General features: G+C 41.0%; 1 protein-coding gene across 1 annotated transcript in view; it reads right to left on the bottom strand.

Annotated features, from left to right (window-relative positions):
- Window positions 1-16,001, bottom strand: part of HSD17B4 (hydroxysteroid 17-beta dehydrogenase 4) — a 412,752-nt gene that overhangs the window by 215,036 nt on the left and 181,715 nt on the right. The window contains exon 12 of the mRNA XM_077290859.1: window positions 2,576-2,682. Within this exon, the coding sequence (XP_077146974.1) occupies window positions 2,576-2,682 (107 nt within the window). The remainder of the gene's footprint in view (window positions 1-2,575; window positions 2,683-16,001) is intronic.

Raw genomic sequence — 16,001 nt, 5'->3', positions numbered from 1 at the left:
TCCCTAACAACCAGGCAACCCCCACATGTACTCAGCCTGGCTAGCAGCCATAAATCATGCAGCTGCGTAAACAAAAACTAAATCTCCGAGCAGCTACAAATACTCAGAGACCACCCGAGCACCGCGTTTTACCTGCGGATCTACTGCACTTTTTGCGCGATTTTTTTTTTTTTTTTAATTCCACCTGCGGTTTTACACCTGCGGATTCCTATTGAGGAGCAGGTGTAAAACGCTGCAGAATCCTCACAAAGAATTGACATGCTGCGGAAAATAAACAGCAGCGTTTCCGCACAGTATTTTCCGCAGCATGGGCACTGCGGTTTTTGTTTTCCATAGGTTTACATGGTACTATAAACCACATAGAAAACTGCTGCGAATCCGCAGCCAAATCCTCAACGTGTGCACATAGCCTTAGACAATGGTTGTCCAAAGTCCATTGTCCCATTAAAAAAGCACTATAGGCTTTTTAATTGTGCTTATTTTTAATTCTTCCTGTCTCACATGCCCAACCATTTATAACTTGGCTAGAATATCCTCATTTGGTTGTTCCCTTCTATCTGAAAATTCATGGTGTACTTATTCTCAGTAAGGTGATATGATCACATGGTGACCACCTGGAGAAGTAGACAACTATGTTTGGTGAAGAGGAAATACCGGTACGATCACCATGGGGAGAGGGAACAGAAACAGATCAGAAATAACGATAACTGCACAGTTCCTGTCACAGTGATAATGTAAAAAATCACAGTTAAGCTTTCCTTAAAGGTAACCTGTCATATATTTAAATATATACAGATATTCATTATGCAAACTAGGGAGCGGATCAATGAGGGATCAGTGACCTGCCAGCAGTCTGCATTATGAATACCTACCGTAATCAGCGCACCACATGCAGACCCCCTCCAGGGCACCATTAACCAGAAACTGAAAATAAAGATTAAAGAACAACCACATGACGGATTTCATCAACCGAGGCAACATTGTAATCAGTATAACGGCGCCGACCTGACACTGTCTGTAGGTTACTGTGCACAATCCTGCTGACAGGTTCCCTTTAAAGTATATTGATAATCTATTAGCTTACATAGGAGACTATAGCGATCAGGATAATGAGAGTTATCCCAGCACACGGAGATGGTGCAAGATCTAGCTGGTTACATGATGCTGCACTGACGCACTGTAGGACTGTTAGGCCATGTGCACACGTTCAGTGTTTTTCGCGCTTTTTCGCTATAAAAACGTGATAAAAACGCAAAAAAAATGCTAACATATGCCTCCCATTATTTTCAGTGTATTCCGCATTTTTTGTGCAAATGTAGCCTTTTTTTCCGCGAAAAAATCGCATCGCGGAAAAAAAAGCAACATGTTCATTAAAATGCGGAATTGCAGGGGATTCCGCACACCTAGGAGTGCATTGATCTGCTTACTTCCCGCACGGGGCTGTACACACCATGCGGGAAGTAAGCAGATTATGTGCGGTTGGTACCCAGGGTGGAGGAGAGGAGACTCTCCTCCACGGACTGGGCACCATATAATTGGTAAAAAAAAAAGAATTAAAATAAAAAATAGTCATATACTCACCTTCGATGTTTTCCCGCCTCTCCGGTGCATGCTGCCGCTTCGGTTTCTAAAGCTGGTGTGCGGTGAAGGACCTGCGATGACGTCACTGTCTTGTGATTGGTCGAGACCGGTCATGTGACCGCTCACGTGACCGCGACGTCATGGAAGGTCCTGAACCACAACTGCATCTATAGGAACGGACGCCTGCAGGTGAGTATAACCATTTTTTTTATTTTTTTTATTATTTTTAAACATTCTATCTTTTACTATAGATGCTGCATAGGCTGCATCTATAGTAAAAAGATGGTCACACTTGTCAAACGCTATGTTTGACAAGTGTGACCAACCTGTCAGTCAGTTTTCCAAGTGATGCTACAGATCGCTTGGAAAACTTTAGCATTCTGCAAGCTAATTACGCTTGCAGAATGCTAAAAAAACGCGAAAAAAACGGAAAAAAAACGCAAAAAAAAAAAAAAAAATGCGGATTTCTTGCAGAAAATTTCCGGTTTTCTTCAGGAAATTTCTGCAAGAAATCCGGACGTGTGCACATACCCTTAGCACTGCACAAGCCTGTTTCACAGTCTGTATACAGAATGCAACGGCTGGTCTGGCATAAGTGTCTATGAGGCTTTAAGTTTGGGCCAGGAGGTCTGCTGTCACTGCAGGCATTGCGGCCAGTATACGGACAGTGACATACATCTGTGTAACCCCGGCCTAACAGGAAGAAAACAGGAAGCGGATACACATGGAAGGAAGTAGTGCAGAGTGTGATAGACCATCAGGTAAGGGGAGCAGCTGCAGATTTAAAAAAATAATAATAATAATGATACATTATACATATAAAATAAAAGTGCTTTTTTAAAGGAAAATCATTTTAGATGCTTTCGCTTTCCTATGTGCTTTTAATAAATAAAATATGAAAAAACTCTTGACACATATTGAAGATGCAATTTATACTGGGCCTAAATCTGGAGACTATGCAAAAATAAGAAGCACTTTGAATGACCAGACTCACCGGGTCAATGGCAGTAGCAGAGGACGATGGGTGGCTTGTGGGTTTCATAGAAATACCTTTACCAGAGTTAATGGATGACAGGACTTCATACAGAGTGCCGGTAGACTCTAAAACAAGATAGGGGGAAAAAACTGGTTTTAAGTGTTTTCGGGTTTATTTGAGCATTATAATATGTAGAACCAAAATGAATGTGAACAGATTGTAATTTTCTGTATGAAAACTTGTGACATCACTGTACCATTAGCAAGCTCCTGACAACCACTTCCTAACAGGTTGCTGTGGAGATCGCCTCCCATCATAAATTATTTACCGAGTTACAATGGGAGCATTTCGTTAATAGGATCTAGAGAGCTCTTCTGAATCAAACCATTTCTATTCTCAGACATTAACCTCTTTTTAGGTAAAACTAATATTAGAATAATGGTTTTTAAAAAGTCAGACAAGTTTCATCTTTCAACCAATGCGTGTGTGAGCAATGACGGGCTCCACATTATGACAAACGGCTGAAAGGGTTAAATAAAAACATCTATATGACCACCAGTGACATGCAATCACCCAATGAACAAAGCACTGGAAGGGCATAACCTGAGGCGTCCAAGGAAGCGCGTGCATAGAAAATCAAAAATCATACACACACATAAATATACACACAAAACACATACACACACACACTCTCTCTCTATATAATATATATACGGGATACTCACCACACACGGGGATATGAACTCACACACAAACTGCGCCACACACTACCACGTGCTTGAACACATATACCACCCTCAGCACACATTTCACCACACATACACCAACCTCGCCACATAAAAGTCAAAACACAAAAGTCGCCGCTCAAAACTCGCCACGCGCAAAACTCGCCACATGCAAAACTAGGCTCACGCAAAACTCTCCACACGTGCAAAACTCGCCACACGCAAAACTTGCACACGCGGAAAAATTGCCACATGCACAAAAGTTGCAACATATGCAAAAGTTGCCTCACACAAAACTTACACATACTCAAAACGCACCACACATAAAACTCGCCATGCGCAAAACTCGCCATGCGCAAAACTTGCTGCACACAACTTGCTACATTAACCTGTCACATGCAACTCGACACACAAAAAGTTGCTACACGCATGTCGCCACACAAAACTCATCTCACAAAAGTCGCTACATGCATGTCGCCACACGCAACTCAACACACACAACTTGACACATGAAACTCGCCCTAAAACACACATAAGCCTGGTATTATCCTTCAAAAATAAAAATCTGATTAATAAGCAGACAAACTACAAAAGCAACAAATGTAACATATATGAAATACGGCAGCTGTCAGTCATATGACCTGTCTATTATGTGTATGTGTGAGCTAATATATACTGCCAGGGGGGAGGGCTTCCTGTTAGCTGGGGATTTATCAGGCTGCCAATTTAGCTTACAAATACTGAGGTAAAAATACTGAGCAAGTATCGTGTGAACGCGGTCTAATACAGGAGGAGATGACATACAGATATATACTATATACAGGGAAGATGACACACAGGTATATACTATATACAGGAGATGACATAAGGTATATACTATATACAGGAGGAGATGACATACAGGTACATACTATATACAGGGGAGATGACATACAGGTATATACTATATACAGGAGATGACATACAGGTATATACTATATATAGGAGGAGATGACATACAGGTATATAGTATATACAGAAGAGATGACATACAGGTATATACTATATACAGGAGATGACACATAGGTATATACAAGAGATGACATATAGCAGGTATATACTATTTACAGGGGAGATGACATACAGGTATATCCTATATACAGGAGATGACATACAGGTGTATACTATATATAAGGGAGATGACAAATATGTATATACTGAGGGGAAAATGAGAGGTGTGAGATGAAAATGAGGGGTGTGAGGTGAAAATGAAAAGGTGTGAGTGCAAATTGAGAGTGAGGGAAAATAGTGGAGTGATCGGAAAATGACAGATGTGAGGTCAAAATAACAAGTGTTAGGGGGGAATGAGAGGAGTGAGGGGGAAAATGAGAGATGTGAGGGGAAAATGAGAGGCGTGACGGGGAAAATGAGAGGCGTGATGGGAAAATAAGAGAAGTGAGGTGCTATAACTAACCACAGATATTTACTATGCCCAGGCAACGCCGGGCTCTTCAGCTAGTATATATATATATATATATATATATATATATATATATATATATATATATATATATATATATATATATATATATATATATATACATACACACACACACACACACACACACAGTACAGACCAGAAGTTTGGACACACCTTCTCATTTAAAGATTTTGCTCTATTTTCATGACTATGAAAATTGTACATTCACACTGAAGGCATCAAAACTATGAATTAACAAATGTGGAATGATATACTTAACAAAAAAGTGTGAAACAACTGAAAATAGGTCTTATATTCTAGGTTCTTCAAAGTAGCCACCTTTTGCTTTGATGACTGCTTTGCACATTCTTGGCATTCTCTTGATGAGCTTCAAGACGTAGTCATCGGAAATGGTCTTCCAACAATCTTAAAGGAGTTACCAGAGATGCTTAGCACTTGTTGGCCCTTTTGCCTTCACTCTGCGGTCCAGCTCAACCCAAACCATCTCGATTGGGTTCAGGTCTGGTGACTGTGGAGGCCAGGTCATCTGGCGTAGCACCCCATCACTCTCCTGCTTGGTTAGATAGCCCTTACACAGCTTGGAGGTGTGTTTGGGGTCATTGTCCTGTTGAAAAATAAATGATGGTCCAACTAAATGCAAACCGGAGAATAGCATGCCGCTGCAAGATGCTGTGGTAGCCATGCTGGTTCAGTATGCCTTCAATTTTGAATAAATCCCCAACAGTGTCACCAGTAAAGCACCCCAACACCATCACACCTCCTCCTCCATGCTTCCCGGTGGGAATCAGGCATGTAGAGTCCATCCGTTCACCTTTTCTGCGTCGCACAAAGACATGGTGGTTGGAACCAAAGATCTCAAATTTGGACTCATCAGACCAAAGCACAGATTTCCACTGGTCTAATGTCCATTCTTTGTGTTCTTTAGCCCAAACAAGTCTCTTCTGCTTGTTGCCTGTCCTTAGCAGTGGTTTCCTAGCAGCTATTTTACCATGAAGGCCTGCTGCACAAAGTCTCCTCTTAACAGTTGTTGTAGAGATGAGTCTGCTGCTAGAACTCTGTGTGGCATTGACCTTGTCTCTAATCTGAGCTGCTGTTAACCTGCGATTTCTGAGGCTGGTGACTCGGATAAACTTATCCTCAGAAGCAGATGTGACTCTTGGTCTTACTTTCCTGGGGTGGTCCTCATGTGAGCCAGTTTCTTTGAAGCGCTTGATGGTTTTTGCAACTGCACTTGGGGACACTTTCAGAGTCTTCCCAATTTTTCGGACTGACTGACCTTCATTTCTTAATGTAATGATGGCCACTCGTTTTTCTTTACTTAGAATTTGTATTATGGCAAGAAAAAAAGCAGCTAACAGTCTATTCAGTAGGACTATCAGCTGTGTATCCACCAGACTTCTGCACAACACAACTGATGGTCCCAACCCCATTTATAAGTCAAGAAATCCCACTTATTAAACCTGACAGGGCACACCTGTGAAGTGAAAACCATTTCCGGTGACTACCTCTTGAAGCTCATCAAGAGAATGCCAAGAGTGTGCAAAGCAGTCATCAAAGCAAAAGGTGGCTACTTTGAAGAACCTAGAATATAACACATATTTTGAGTTGTTTCACACTTTTTTGTTACGTATATAATTCCACATGTGAATTCATAGTTTTGATGCCTTCAGTGGGAATTTACAATTTTCAAAGTCATGAAAACACAGAAAAATACATATACATACATACACACACACACGTAGCACAAGTAGTGGAATTGACGTGAAGGAGAAAAGTATAGCTTCCATGTGATACTGAGCAACAAGCCGCTATGATTCTATGAACAGTTGCCATGTAATACTATGCAATGGAGGCTGAACAGAACGGATTATACTAATGGAAAGGAACTGAATCCAGCTAAGTCTTTAGCGATGTAAGCTCATTAAGCTCCACCATCATTGTCTGTTAATATTTCACATTACACCATGTCTTATGTTCACCGACAGAAAATATCAGATTCTCCCTAGTAGCTGTATTGCTCGGCGTGGGTACAGATACTCTTCATCATGTCTATAAAGAGAGTCTATCACTCCCCAAAATTCTAACTAAAATCACTTATACAGGCAAGTAGGGGAATGATTTCTTATGCAAATGAAGGGATTTAGGTACACCCTTGGCGTGGCAAAAGGGCTCAATGCAACCTTTCACCCCCTCAATTTAAATACGGAGCAATGTCAATGTTCCTTGAAATGGATCGATCATTTGAGAGTGGCTGCACTTTCTATTAAAGAAAAAGATGGACCTTCACAGACAGATGATTGTACCAATTTTCACTTATTAGCAACAATGTCTATTACAGTCTCTAATGAGAGTGTCATGGACCTGGCGTTGTAGATAAAGTTGGTTCCGTTTTCCCCAGATAGTGGGTTCCTGGGAAACTGCGCAGGATCCCACAAGCACCCAAGGTCTCCCTCCCCTGCCCCTTACTGGCAAAATACAGGATGTTGCAGGTTATCTTGTGCAGTAAACTAAAGAAGGGCTGTTGCGTTAGTTAAAAAGTCATTGCTGATCGGTAACATCATTGGAGGGTTACCTTGTCTGAGCAGCCTGCCAGGACTAAAACTGCATTACGTTCCTCCCTTACTGCAGTGGCCAATAGGATGCCAGGCTGAAATAGAATCCCCTCCTGTCCTATATTCTGGCATGACTTGTGAAAGAGGAGAGATGGAGCTTGGAAGCAGCAGCATACTCAGGGAGGAGATCGAGGTGACAGCAGAACAGGGAGGGAACAGAGACACAGCATGACTAGCTATGGTTGTGTCCACAGTTTGATCCTGTTCAGTTACAATCCCATCTGTATATGTATGTCCTTCTATATATTAATATACATTAGACCAGCTACAGGCAGCAAAATATTCTTTAAGCTGTTACTAAAAGAAGCTTACAGCTGTATGAAAAGCAGAACTGAAATGCTGATTATGATGGTGCAGCTGAGATGGAGGACAAGGATTGTACTACTTACTATGTGTGACGTCAAGGTTGTGGACAGCAATGATGTAGAAGAGGAGGAACGGGAAAGGGAATTTGCAAAAGCTGTGAATGAAAGGCAGATCTGCTCTATAAACAAAAGATCAAAGCTAAGAGAAGCAACGTCCCTCTCTCCCACTTCTGGTGATCCATCTCTACTTCTCTGTTACTGGAGACAGATTTAACCTGACAATGGGCAGAGGATAGCAAAGAGGCGATACCTAGTGGCATTTTTAAAGAAATACGAAACATGTTCGGTAAAGAAAATTATTTGCAATTCTGCTATTTAGTACATTGGCTATCAAGCAGAAATAATTTTATTGACATGATAATGATTATTTAAAAAAACGCTCTTAACTCCTTACGGGTAGAAGAAAAGTAGAACTCGAACAAACAAATATACAGTTAGGTCCAGAAATATTTGAACAGTGACAAGTTTTGGCATTTTAGCAGTTTACCAAAACATATTCAAGATACAGTTATATATCAATATGGGCTTAACCCCTTAGTGACAGAGCCAATTCGGTAGTAAATGACCAAGCCACTGTTTACAACTCTGACCACTGACACTTTATGAGGTTACAACTCTGGAACGCTTCAACGTATCCCACTGATTCTGAGACTGCTTTTTCATGGCATATTGTACTTCACGTTAGTGGTAAAATTTCTGCGATGTGACTTGCGTTTATTTATGAAAAAAAGAAATTTGGCAAAAATTTTGAAAATGTTGCAATTTTCAAACTTTTAATTTTTGTACCCTTAAATCAGAGAGATATGTCCACACAAAATAGTTACTAAATAACATTTTCCACATGTCTACTTTACACCAGCACAATATTTGAAACTATTTTTTTTTTTGTTAGGAAGTTATAAGGGTTAAAAGTTGACCCGCGATCTAATTTTTCCAACAAAATTTACAAAACTTTTTTAGGGACCACCTCACATTTGAAGGGAGTTTGGAGGTCAATATAACAGAAAATACCCCAAAGTGACACCATTCTAAAAACTGCACCCCTCAAGGTGCTCAAAACCACATTCAAGAAGTTTATTAACCCTTCAGCTGGTTCACGAGAACGAAAGCAATGAGGAAGGAAAAAAATGAACTTTTTACCTTTTTCACAAAAAAATTACTTTGGAACCAAATTTTTTCATTTTCACAAGTATCAGGAAAAAATGGACCACAAAATTTGTTGAGCAAATTCCCTGGTAGCCGACACCCCGGAGAAATTCCGATGCTGGAGAGCGCTATAAACTTATTTCTCAGAGCCGTCAAAAAGTGGCACTGAGGAATAAGTACACTTAACTGCTGCCGTTAAAAGGCGTATCGGCGGTCGTTAAGGGGTTAAAGTGCAGACTCTCAGGTTTAATTGAGGGTATTCACATTATAATTGAATTAAGGGTTTGGAATTACAACTGTTTACTATGTAGCTGCCTCTTTTTACAAGGGACCTAAAGTAATTGGGTATGGACTTTTCCCTCATTAATCCATCATAACTTAAGCAAGTAAAACGTTCAGAGCAGATTCCAGGTGTGGTATATGAAAGATGTTGCTGTGAACCCACAATGTGCGATCATAGGTGCTCTCAATGGATACAGACCATCATTAGGCTGAAAAACAAGATGACATCCATCAGAGAAATAGCAGAAATGTTATAAGTGGCCAAATCAATAGTTTAGTTTATTCTAAAAAAAGGGAGCACTGATATGCTTGGGAACTCAAAAAGGCCTGCAAGTCCAGGGAAGACAACAGGGGTGGATGATAGCAGAATCCTTTCTATGGTCAAGAAAAACACACAACATCCACCTAAGAACACTCTCCAGGAAGTAGGTATTTCAGTATCTAGTCCTACCATAAAGAGAAGACTTCATGAGAGTAAATACAGAGGGTTCACCGCAAGGTGCAAACCATTAATCAGCCTTAAAAATAGAAAGTACAGATTAGACTTTGCCAACAAAAACATCTAACGATGCCTGCCTAGTTCTGGAAAAGCATTCTCTGGACAGTTGAAACAGTGGGGAGACTCATGTATGCAATATATTCGACCTTGTGATTTTTAGGGCTGAGACGATCAGCGTGACAAGACGAGTCGTGGCTGGGAGATGTCGACATGAAGGTCTGACCAGATGGAGAAGAAAAAACAGAAAACAACTCTAATCAGAAGAGACATCAGCGGTCACTGGATGCAAGTATTTATTCTGTGTATGTACTGTATGACTTGCGGTGATAATGTTTGTAAAATCCCTGAATTCTCACATTTGTGTGAAATGTCCGTGTGCTACCAGATTTTATTTTATTTATTTTTTTTAATCGGAAGGCAAACAAACTCGAAGAGTTTTATGGGTCCATTCACACATCCGTGAAAATCACAGATCTCAGAAGGAGATCCGTGGGGGTCAGAAAATGTCCTGTTCTGATTAGATTTTGAGAACCAGAATAGGACATGCTCAATGCATCTGTAAAAGCAGGCAACACACCAACACTGCACACAGATTCAGGAATGTAGCTTTATTATGTATAGTACAGCCCCTTAGTATATAGTGTACTCACTTATTATGTATAGCAGAATCTTTTAGTATATAGTGTACTCACTTATGTATAACACCGTTCTTAGTTACATAGTTTCCACTTTCAGAATGTATAACACCGTCCCTTATTATGTACCATCCTTTAGTCATTGTAGGGCCAATCCCTTATTATATATCTTTTTCTGCGGTCATATACAGCACTGCCCCTTACATTGTTATTTTTGCTATTTGCAGCGCCCTCTTTTATTACATAGAGTCCTCTCTTATTAGATAGAACATGACTGCTGGTGGCGCAGCTGGTGACCAGATGACCAGTTATCAGATGCCTCTATCAGAAAAGAAGCTTTCCCATGCTCCATCAGCAGTCATTGCAGTATATATCCAACAAAAGAGGATGCTATGTAATAAAAAACAGGTTGCTCTGTAATCCGATAGGTAACGGATGGCGCTATATATAACAAGAGACTACACTGTGTAATAAAGGATGGTAATATACATAATAAGGAGACTGTGTTTGGAAATCTAGATACATATACATATATATATATATATATATATATATCTGTATCTATCTATATCTCCAAACGTAGTTTCCTTTATTATGTATATATTTATCTGTAGCTTTGTCACCATAAAAGGAGGGGGCCCTAAAGACATTTCTTGCACAGTGGCCCCAAGTGGTCAGTGTCCGCACCTGCAACACGCCACTAGGGTACTAAAAATAAGCAACATGATCATAAGAAAATCTACAGGCAATAAACCACAGTGATGCTGAAGGATTCAATAAAACATCCAACATCCAAAGACATGCAATTCTAGAACACAGGTATTCTAGCAAGTGTAAGACCCCCAAGAGGTCTGTGTAATTGTGAAATCTGCTACATGTCAGCTACAGTTAATAATCAAGGGATGCAATATCTTCTGAAATGTATCCCTGCGGCCTTCTCTGGAGATGGTGCTTCAACAAACAAATAATATTAATATAACATGTCTAACAAGAGAGACAAATGTCTACAATACTTTTATCCCCAACCCTCTGTTGACATCACATTTAGAGTATACATTGGCGATATTCGCCATAAAAAGTTCCAGGTGCCAGAAGAATACATAGAGCTAGAGTAATCTTTCTCCTCCGTATATTTCCACACTAATCTCTCGATATCTTTCCTCACGTAATCTCCGGTCCTTCCAAGACCTCCTTCTCTCCTCCACGCTTATTCGCTCCTCACCCAATCGCCTCAAAGAACTCTCCCGAATATCCCCCATCCTCTGGAATTCAGTGCCCCAACACATCCGGTTATCCACTACTTTTAGATCCTTCAAAAGAAACCTGAAAACCCATCTCTTCAAAGAAGCTTACAGCCTGTAATGACCACACGGCCACCTCAACACCATCGGAGCTACTGCAACCCCCGACCTACTGTCTCCTTCCCCATAATCCTGTAGAATGTAAGCCCGCAAGGGCAGGGTCCTCTTCCCTCTGTACCAGTCTGTCATTGTTAGTTTGTTTACTGTAAAGGCCCCGTCTCACATAGCGAGATCGCTAGCGAGATCGCTGCTGAGTCACAAGTTTTGTGACGCAACAGCGACCTCCATAGCGATCTCGCTATGTGTGACACGTACCAGCGATCAGGCCCCTGCTGCGAGATCGCTGGTCGTGTCGGAATGGCCTGGACCTTTTTTTGGTCGTTGAGGCCCCGCTGACATCGCTGAATCGGTGTGTGTGACACCGATCCAGCGATGTCTTCACTGGTAACCAGGGTAAACATCGGGTTACTAAGCGCAGGGCCGCGCTTAGTAACCCGATGTTTACCCTGGTTACCAGCGTAAATGTAAAAAAAAACAAACAGTACATACTCGCCTTTCGGTGTCCAGGTCCCTTGCCGTCTGCTTCCTGCTCTCACTGACTGCCGCCGTACAGTGAGAAGTGAGAGCACAGCGGTGACGTCACTGCTGTGATCTGCTCTCACTGTACGGCCGGATCTCAGTCAGAGCAGGAAGCAGACGGCAAGGGACCTGGACACCGGAATGTGAGTATGTACTGGTTTTTTTTTTTTTACATTTACGCTGGTAACCAGGGTAAACATCGGGTTACTAAGCGCGGCCCTGCACTTAGTAACCCGATGTTTACCCTGGTTACCCGGGTGCTGCAGGGGGACTTCGGCATCGTTGAAGACAGTTTCAACGATGCCGAAGTCGTTCCCCTGATCGTTGGTCGCTGGAGAGAGCGGTCTGTGTGACAGCTCCCCAGCGACCACACAGCGACTTACCAACGATCACGGCCAGGTCGTATCGCTGGTCGTGATCGTTGGTAAATCGCTTAGTGAGACGGGGCCTTAAGTGATATTTGTATTTTGATGTAACCCCGTCTCATGTACAGCACCATGGAATTAATGGTGCTATATAAATAAATAATAATAATAATAATAATAATAATAGAGTTACTCTAAATCAGTATCTTGCATCAGGGAATAGGTAAGGCTTTTGCATAAAAATCTGCCATATTACATATTGTGCAGGAGACTACGGGCATAACAATACAGTTGGTACACCTATAATTCTTTAGAGCAAAAACTTAATTTCACAGAGATCTGCAGCAAAGCCCTTTTATCAAGTGAACCTGACAGCGGTATAGATTCCCGCCAATCTTTGGGTAGCATGTATCAGGCACTGGCTGTATCATCTTAGCCAGGTATGTTTGACTCTGAAATACTGCAGAGTTCAGAGAAAAACACACTCTGAAATCTGCTGGGACCGAGCGGCTCTGGAGGCTACTCGGACAATCTGCTGCCCCGCATTAACAGGTCTCTGCCTACATCCACATGGTAAAGTATGATTTTCTCTGCAATGCTGCAGAGTTTCAGAGTTGAACATACCCGGTTGAATTCATGGGTTGGCTCAGTGGTTAGCACTGTTGCTTTGCATAGCTGGGGCCCTGGGTTCAAATCTCACCAAGACAAGCTATATAAGAAAAGACACATGCTACCCATGGATTGGGCTGTCATGTTCACTTTAAAATTTCCCGGCTGCTCTATACTGACGAAGTGCCAGTTTGTTGTCTATAACTAAAGCGCATGTGACAACATTATGAATGTTACTGAACAAATCTCAATGATCAGTGCCAGCTCGTATATTTTAGAACAGGGATTCACAAACTCCAGTCCTCACGGCCCCCAACAGATCATGTTTTCAAGATTTCCACAGGAGAGAGAGAACCTGCAGCATCTTCTGTCAGCATGTTTTTGTTCTGCAACCTGAAAGCAGCGTGATATAGGGGCCCGATCGCACTAGTGGAACTTACTGGGCTGCGTGTAACTAAATCATAAAATCAGTGTTTTATCTCCCCGAGAATCTGCCTCCGGAGCATATTTTATATGCAAGGGGCAACACCAGTGTAAGACATGTAGATCAGGAGAGCGTGCAGTCAGTCATTACATGTCTCACACTGGCAATGCCCCTTTCATTTAAAATCCACTCTAGAGGCAGATTCTCAGGGAGATCTATGACCGGCCCATAGATCTTAGCAGCTCCTTGACATATTAAGAAAAACATGGATTTCTCTGGAATAAGAGATCGGATCGCAGATATCAAGGTATCATTTTATTCAACTACGGTATCTATGACCCACATGTCCATATAGACGGCTTAAGAGGGTTGAGCCTACTGACCACTTTCATTTAAGTTAAATTATTATTTTTTTTTTTATAAATTGGTTTCCCTGATTTCCTATATAACTAAATATCATTTAAAAAAATCCATAATTTGGCAATTTTCAAGCTGGACACTAGGTCTAATACTAGATACACTTTTCAATCTCATTATCACAAACTAGGTTATAATTACCGGTAACCATTCAATACATAGCAGATAACACAGGATCAACAATAGGTACCGAAATGGTCACAACTCACCTACTCCTCCTTAAACAATAACGATTAGTAAAGCTTGGGTTGGAATCAGTGTATAGCACAGCTCTACTTCTGTGTACGTCATTATAGAAACTACTTCCATTTCCTGAGTATTGAGAATCCATCTGCTGGTTCTAGAGATGGAATTACTGAAGAGATCCTTGGCAACCTCCAACCATCACTGAACCAGGAAGGCCGGAGACCCCATGGTGGTACCCAGATTTAGAAATACTACGGTACTTAAAAAAAAAAATTAATTACTTTTGTCCTTCAATAATTCATGAGCATATTTTTATATCACTACTGTGTTTTTTTTTGTTTGTTTGTTTTTTATAATTATCACCCATCATATAGAAACCAAGCTTCACCCACAACAGGGAACATCAACAGCTTATACCAATCAGAACATAAGCTACAAACTTGTAAACCTGTTTACTTAACTTGTCTTTTTTTTAACCTTAAAGAAAACCACAAAATCTTTAAAAGGGGGCCTTTTACACACAGCATTTCATAGAACATTCTGTAGAGCAAAATGCTATATTCCCATCGGGCCGGCATAGCCAATCAATGTCTGAAATTAAGCAATTGAACAGTGTACAGTTTCCTGTAATCTTTCTCCTTCAAGCAGAACATCAGTCTTCTAGTAGAAGTATAATCAGACAGCAAATTGGTCAAAACTTGTTAATGCCAGCTATTGTTTTCCAATGGCAGCAGATTGAGGAATCATTCCGTCTCTGGACCACAGTCGCTCACGAAGCGTGTGCCGGACTTGTAGATACAATGTCAGAATTGATTTCTCATTTAAAACGTAATAAGGTGCTTTTCAAATCTACATCCATTTGTGCACTTCCACCAATATAACGATTTCATTACCTCCTACCAGACTGCACGTGCGCACAAACCGGCGGCAGAGGAAATAAAATCGCTAGATTCTATGAACCCCATTTGATTTATCAGTTCGAGTGTTATTGCAGCCGACAAAGCCAGGACGCGCATAACAAAGATGAGATATTGAACATATACGGTGTAATGTGCCATTGTTTTCAGAAAGCTAGCGTTGAAAACAGCAGGAGTGCAAGGTGCTGACATTGTGAGTCAACACTTTTTTTCCTTATTTTAAATCATTCCCATCCAATCTTATTTCTTAACAGATAGCAGCATTAAAAAATCACTTTTGTTGGCAAATTATTTCAATTCATGACCATCATCAGCAAGAGAAAAACTGAATGCGCAGCACACCCTGCTGTGACAAGAGGAGGTAATGAAAGCATGCAATGAGCAGAAATGAAATCACTTCCATTGTGTTGCAAAGTATAAAAGCAAGGGCAGGAGTACAGGGAAGAGTCATCACATGCAGGAAGGCTCCAGCCCCAAACTATATAATAAATAAAACACATACACTTTTGGAATACGATTATTAATAAAACGTGCGTTTTGCTCATTGTTGGGCACAATTTTTACATAAAAATGTCATGAATTCATATACTGGTCAGAAAGCTCAGTTTCTAATAAAAACAAACTCCCTTTGTATGCAAGGATAGATTGTCAGACAAAGTCATCACAGATAAAAAGATGAAGCTGAGCAGACCTAGCCATGCAAAGAAATCATAAGGACACATTCAGACATCATTGATTTTTCTCATCTGCAAAAAATGGTCCAAGTTTCATCACTGACTATGGACGTAGCGGCAGTTTTTGCCATCAGAGTTTGATCGTAGCGGCAGTTTTTGCCATCAGAGTTGTTTGGACGTAGCAGCAGTTTTTGCTATCAGAGTTTGATCGTAGTGGCACTTTTTACC

Source organism: Ranitomeya variabilis, chromosome 1 (genome assembly GCF_051348905.1).
Source record: "Ranitomeya variabilis isolate aRanVar5 chromosome 1, aRanVar5.hap1, whole genome shotgun sequence".
Classification (NCBI taxonomy): Eukaryota; Metazoa; Chordata; class Amphibia; order Anura; family Dendrobatidae; genus Ranitomeya; species Ranitomeya variabilis.
The sequence above is the reverse complement of the archived record's forward strand: the minus strand, read 5'-3'. Positions and strand labels throughout refer to the sequence as shown.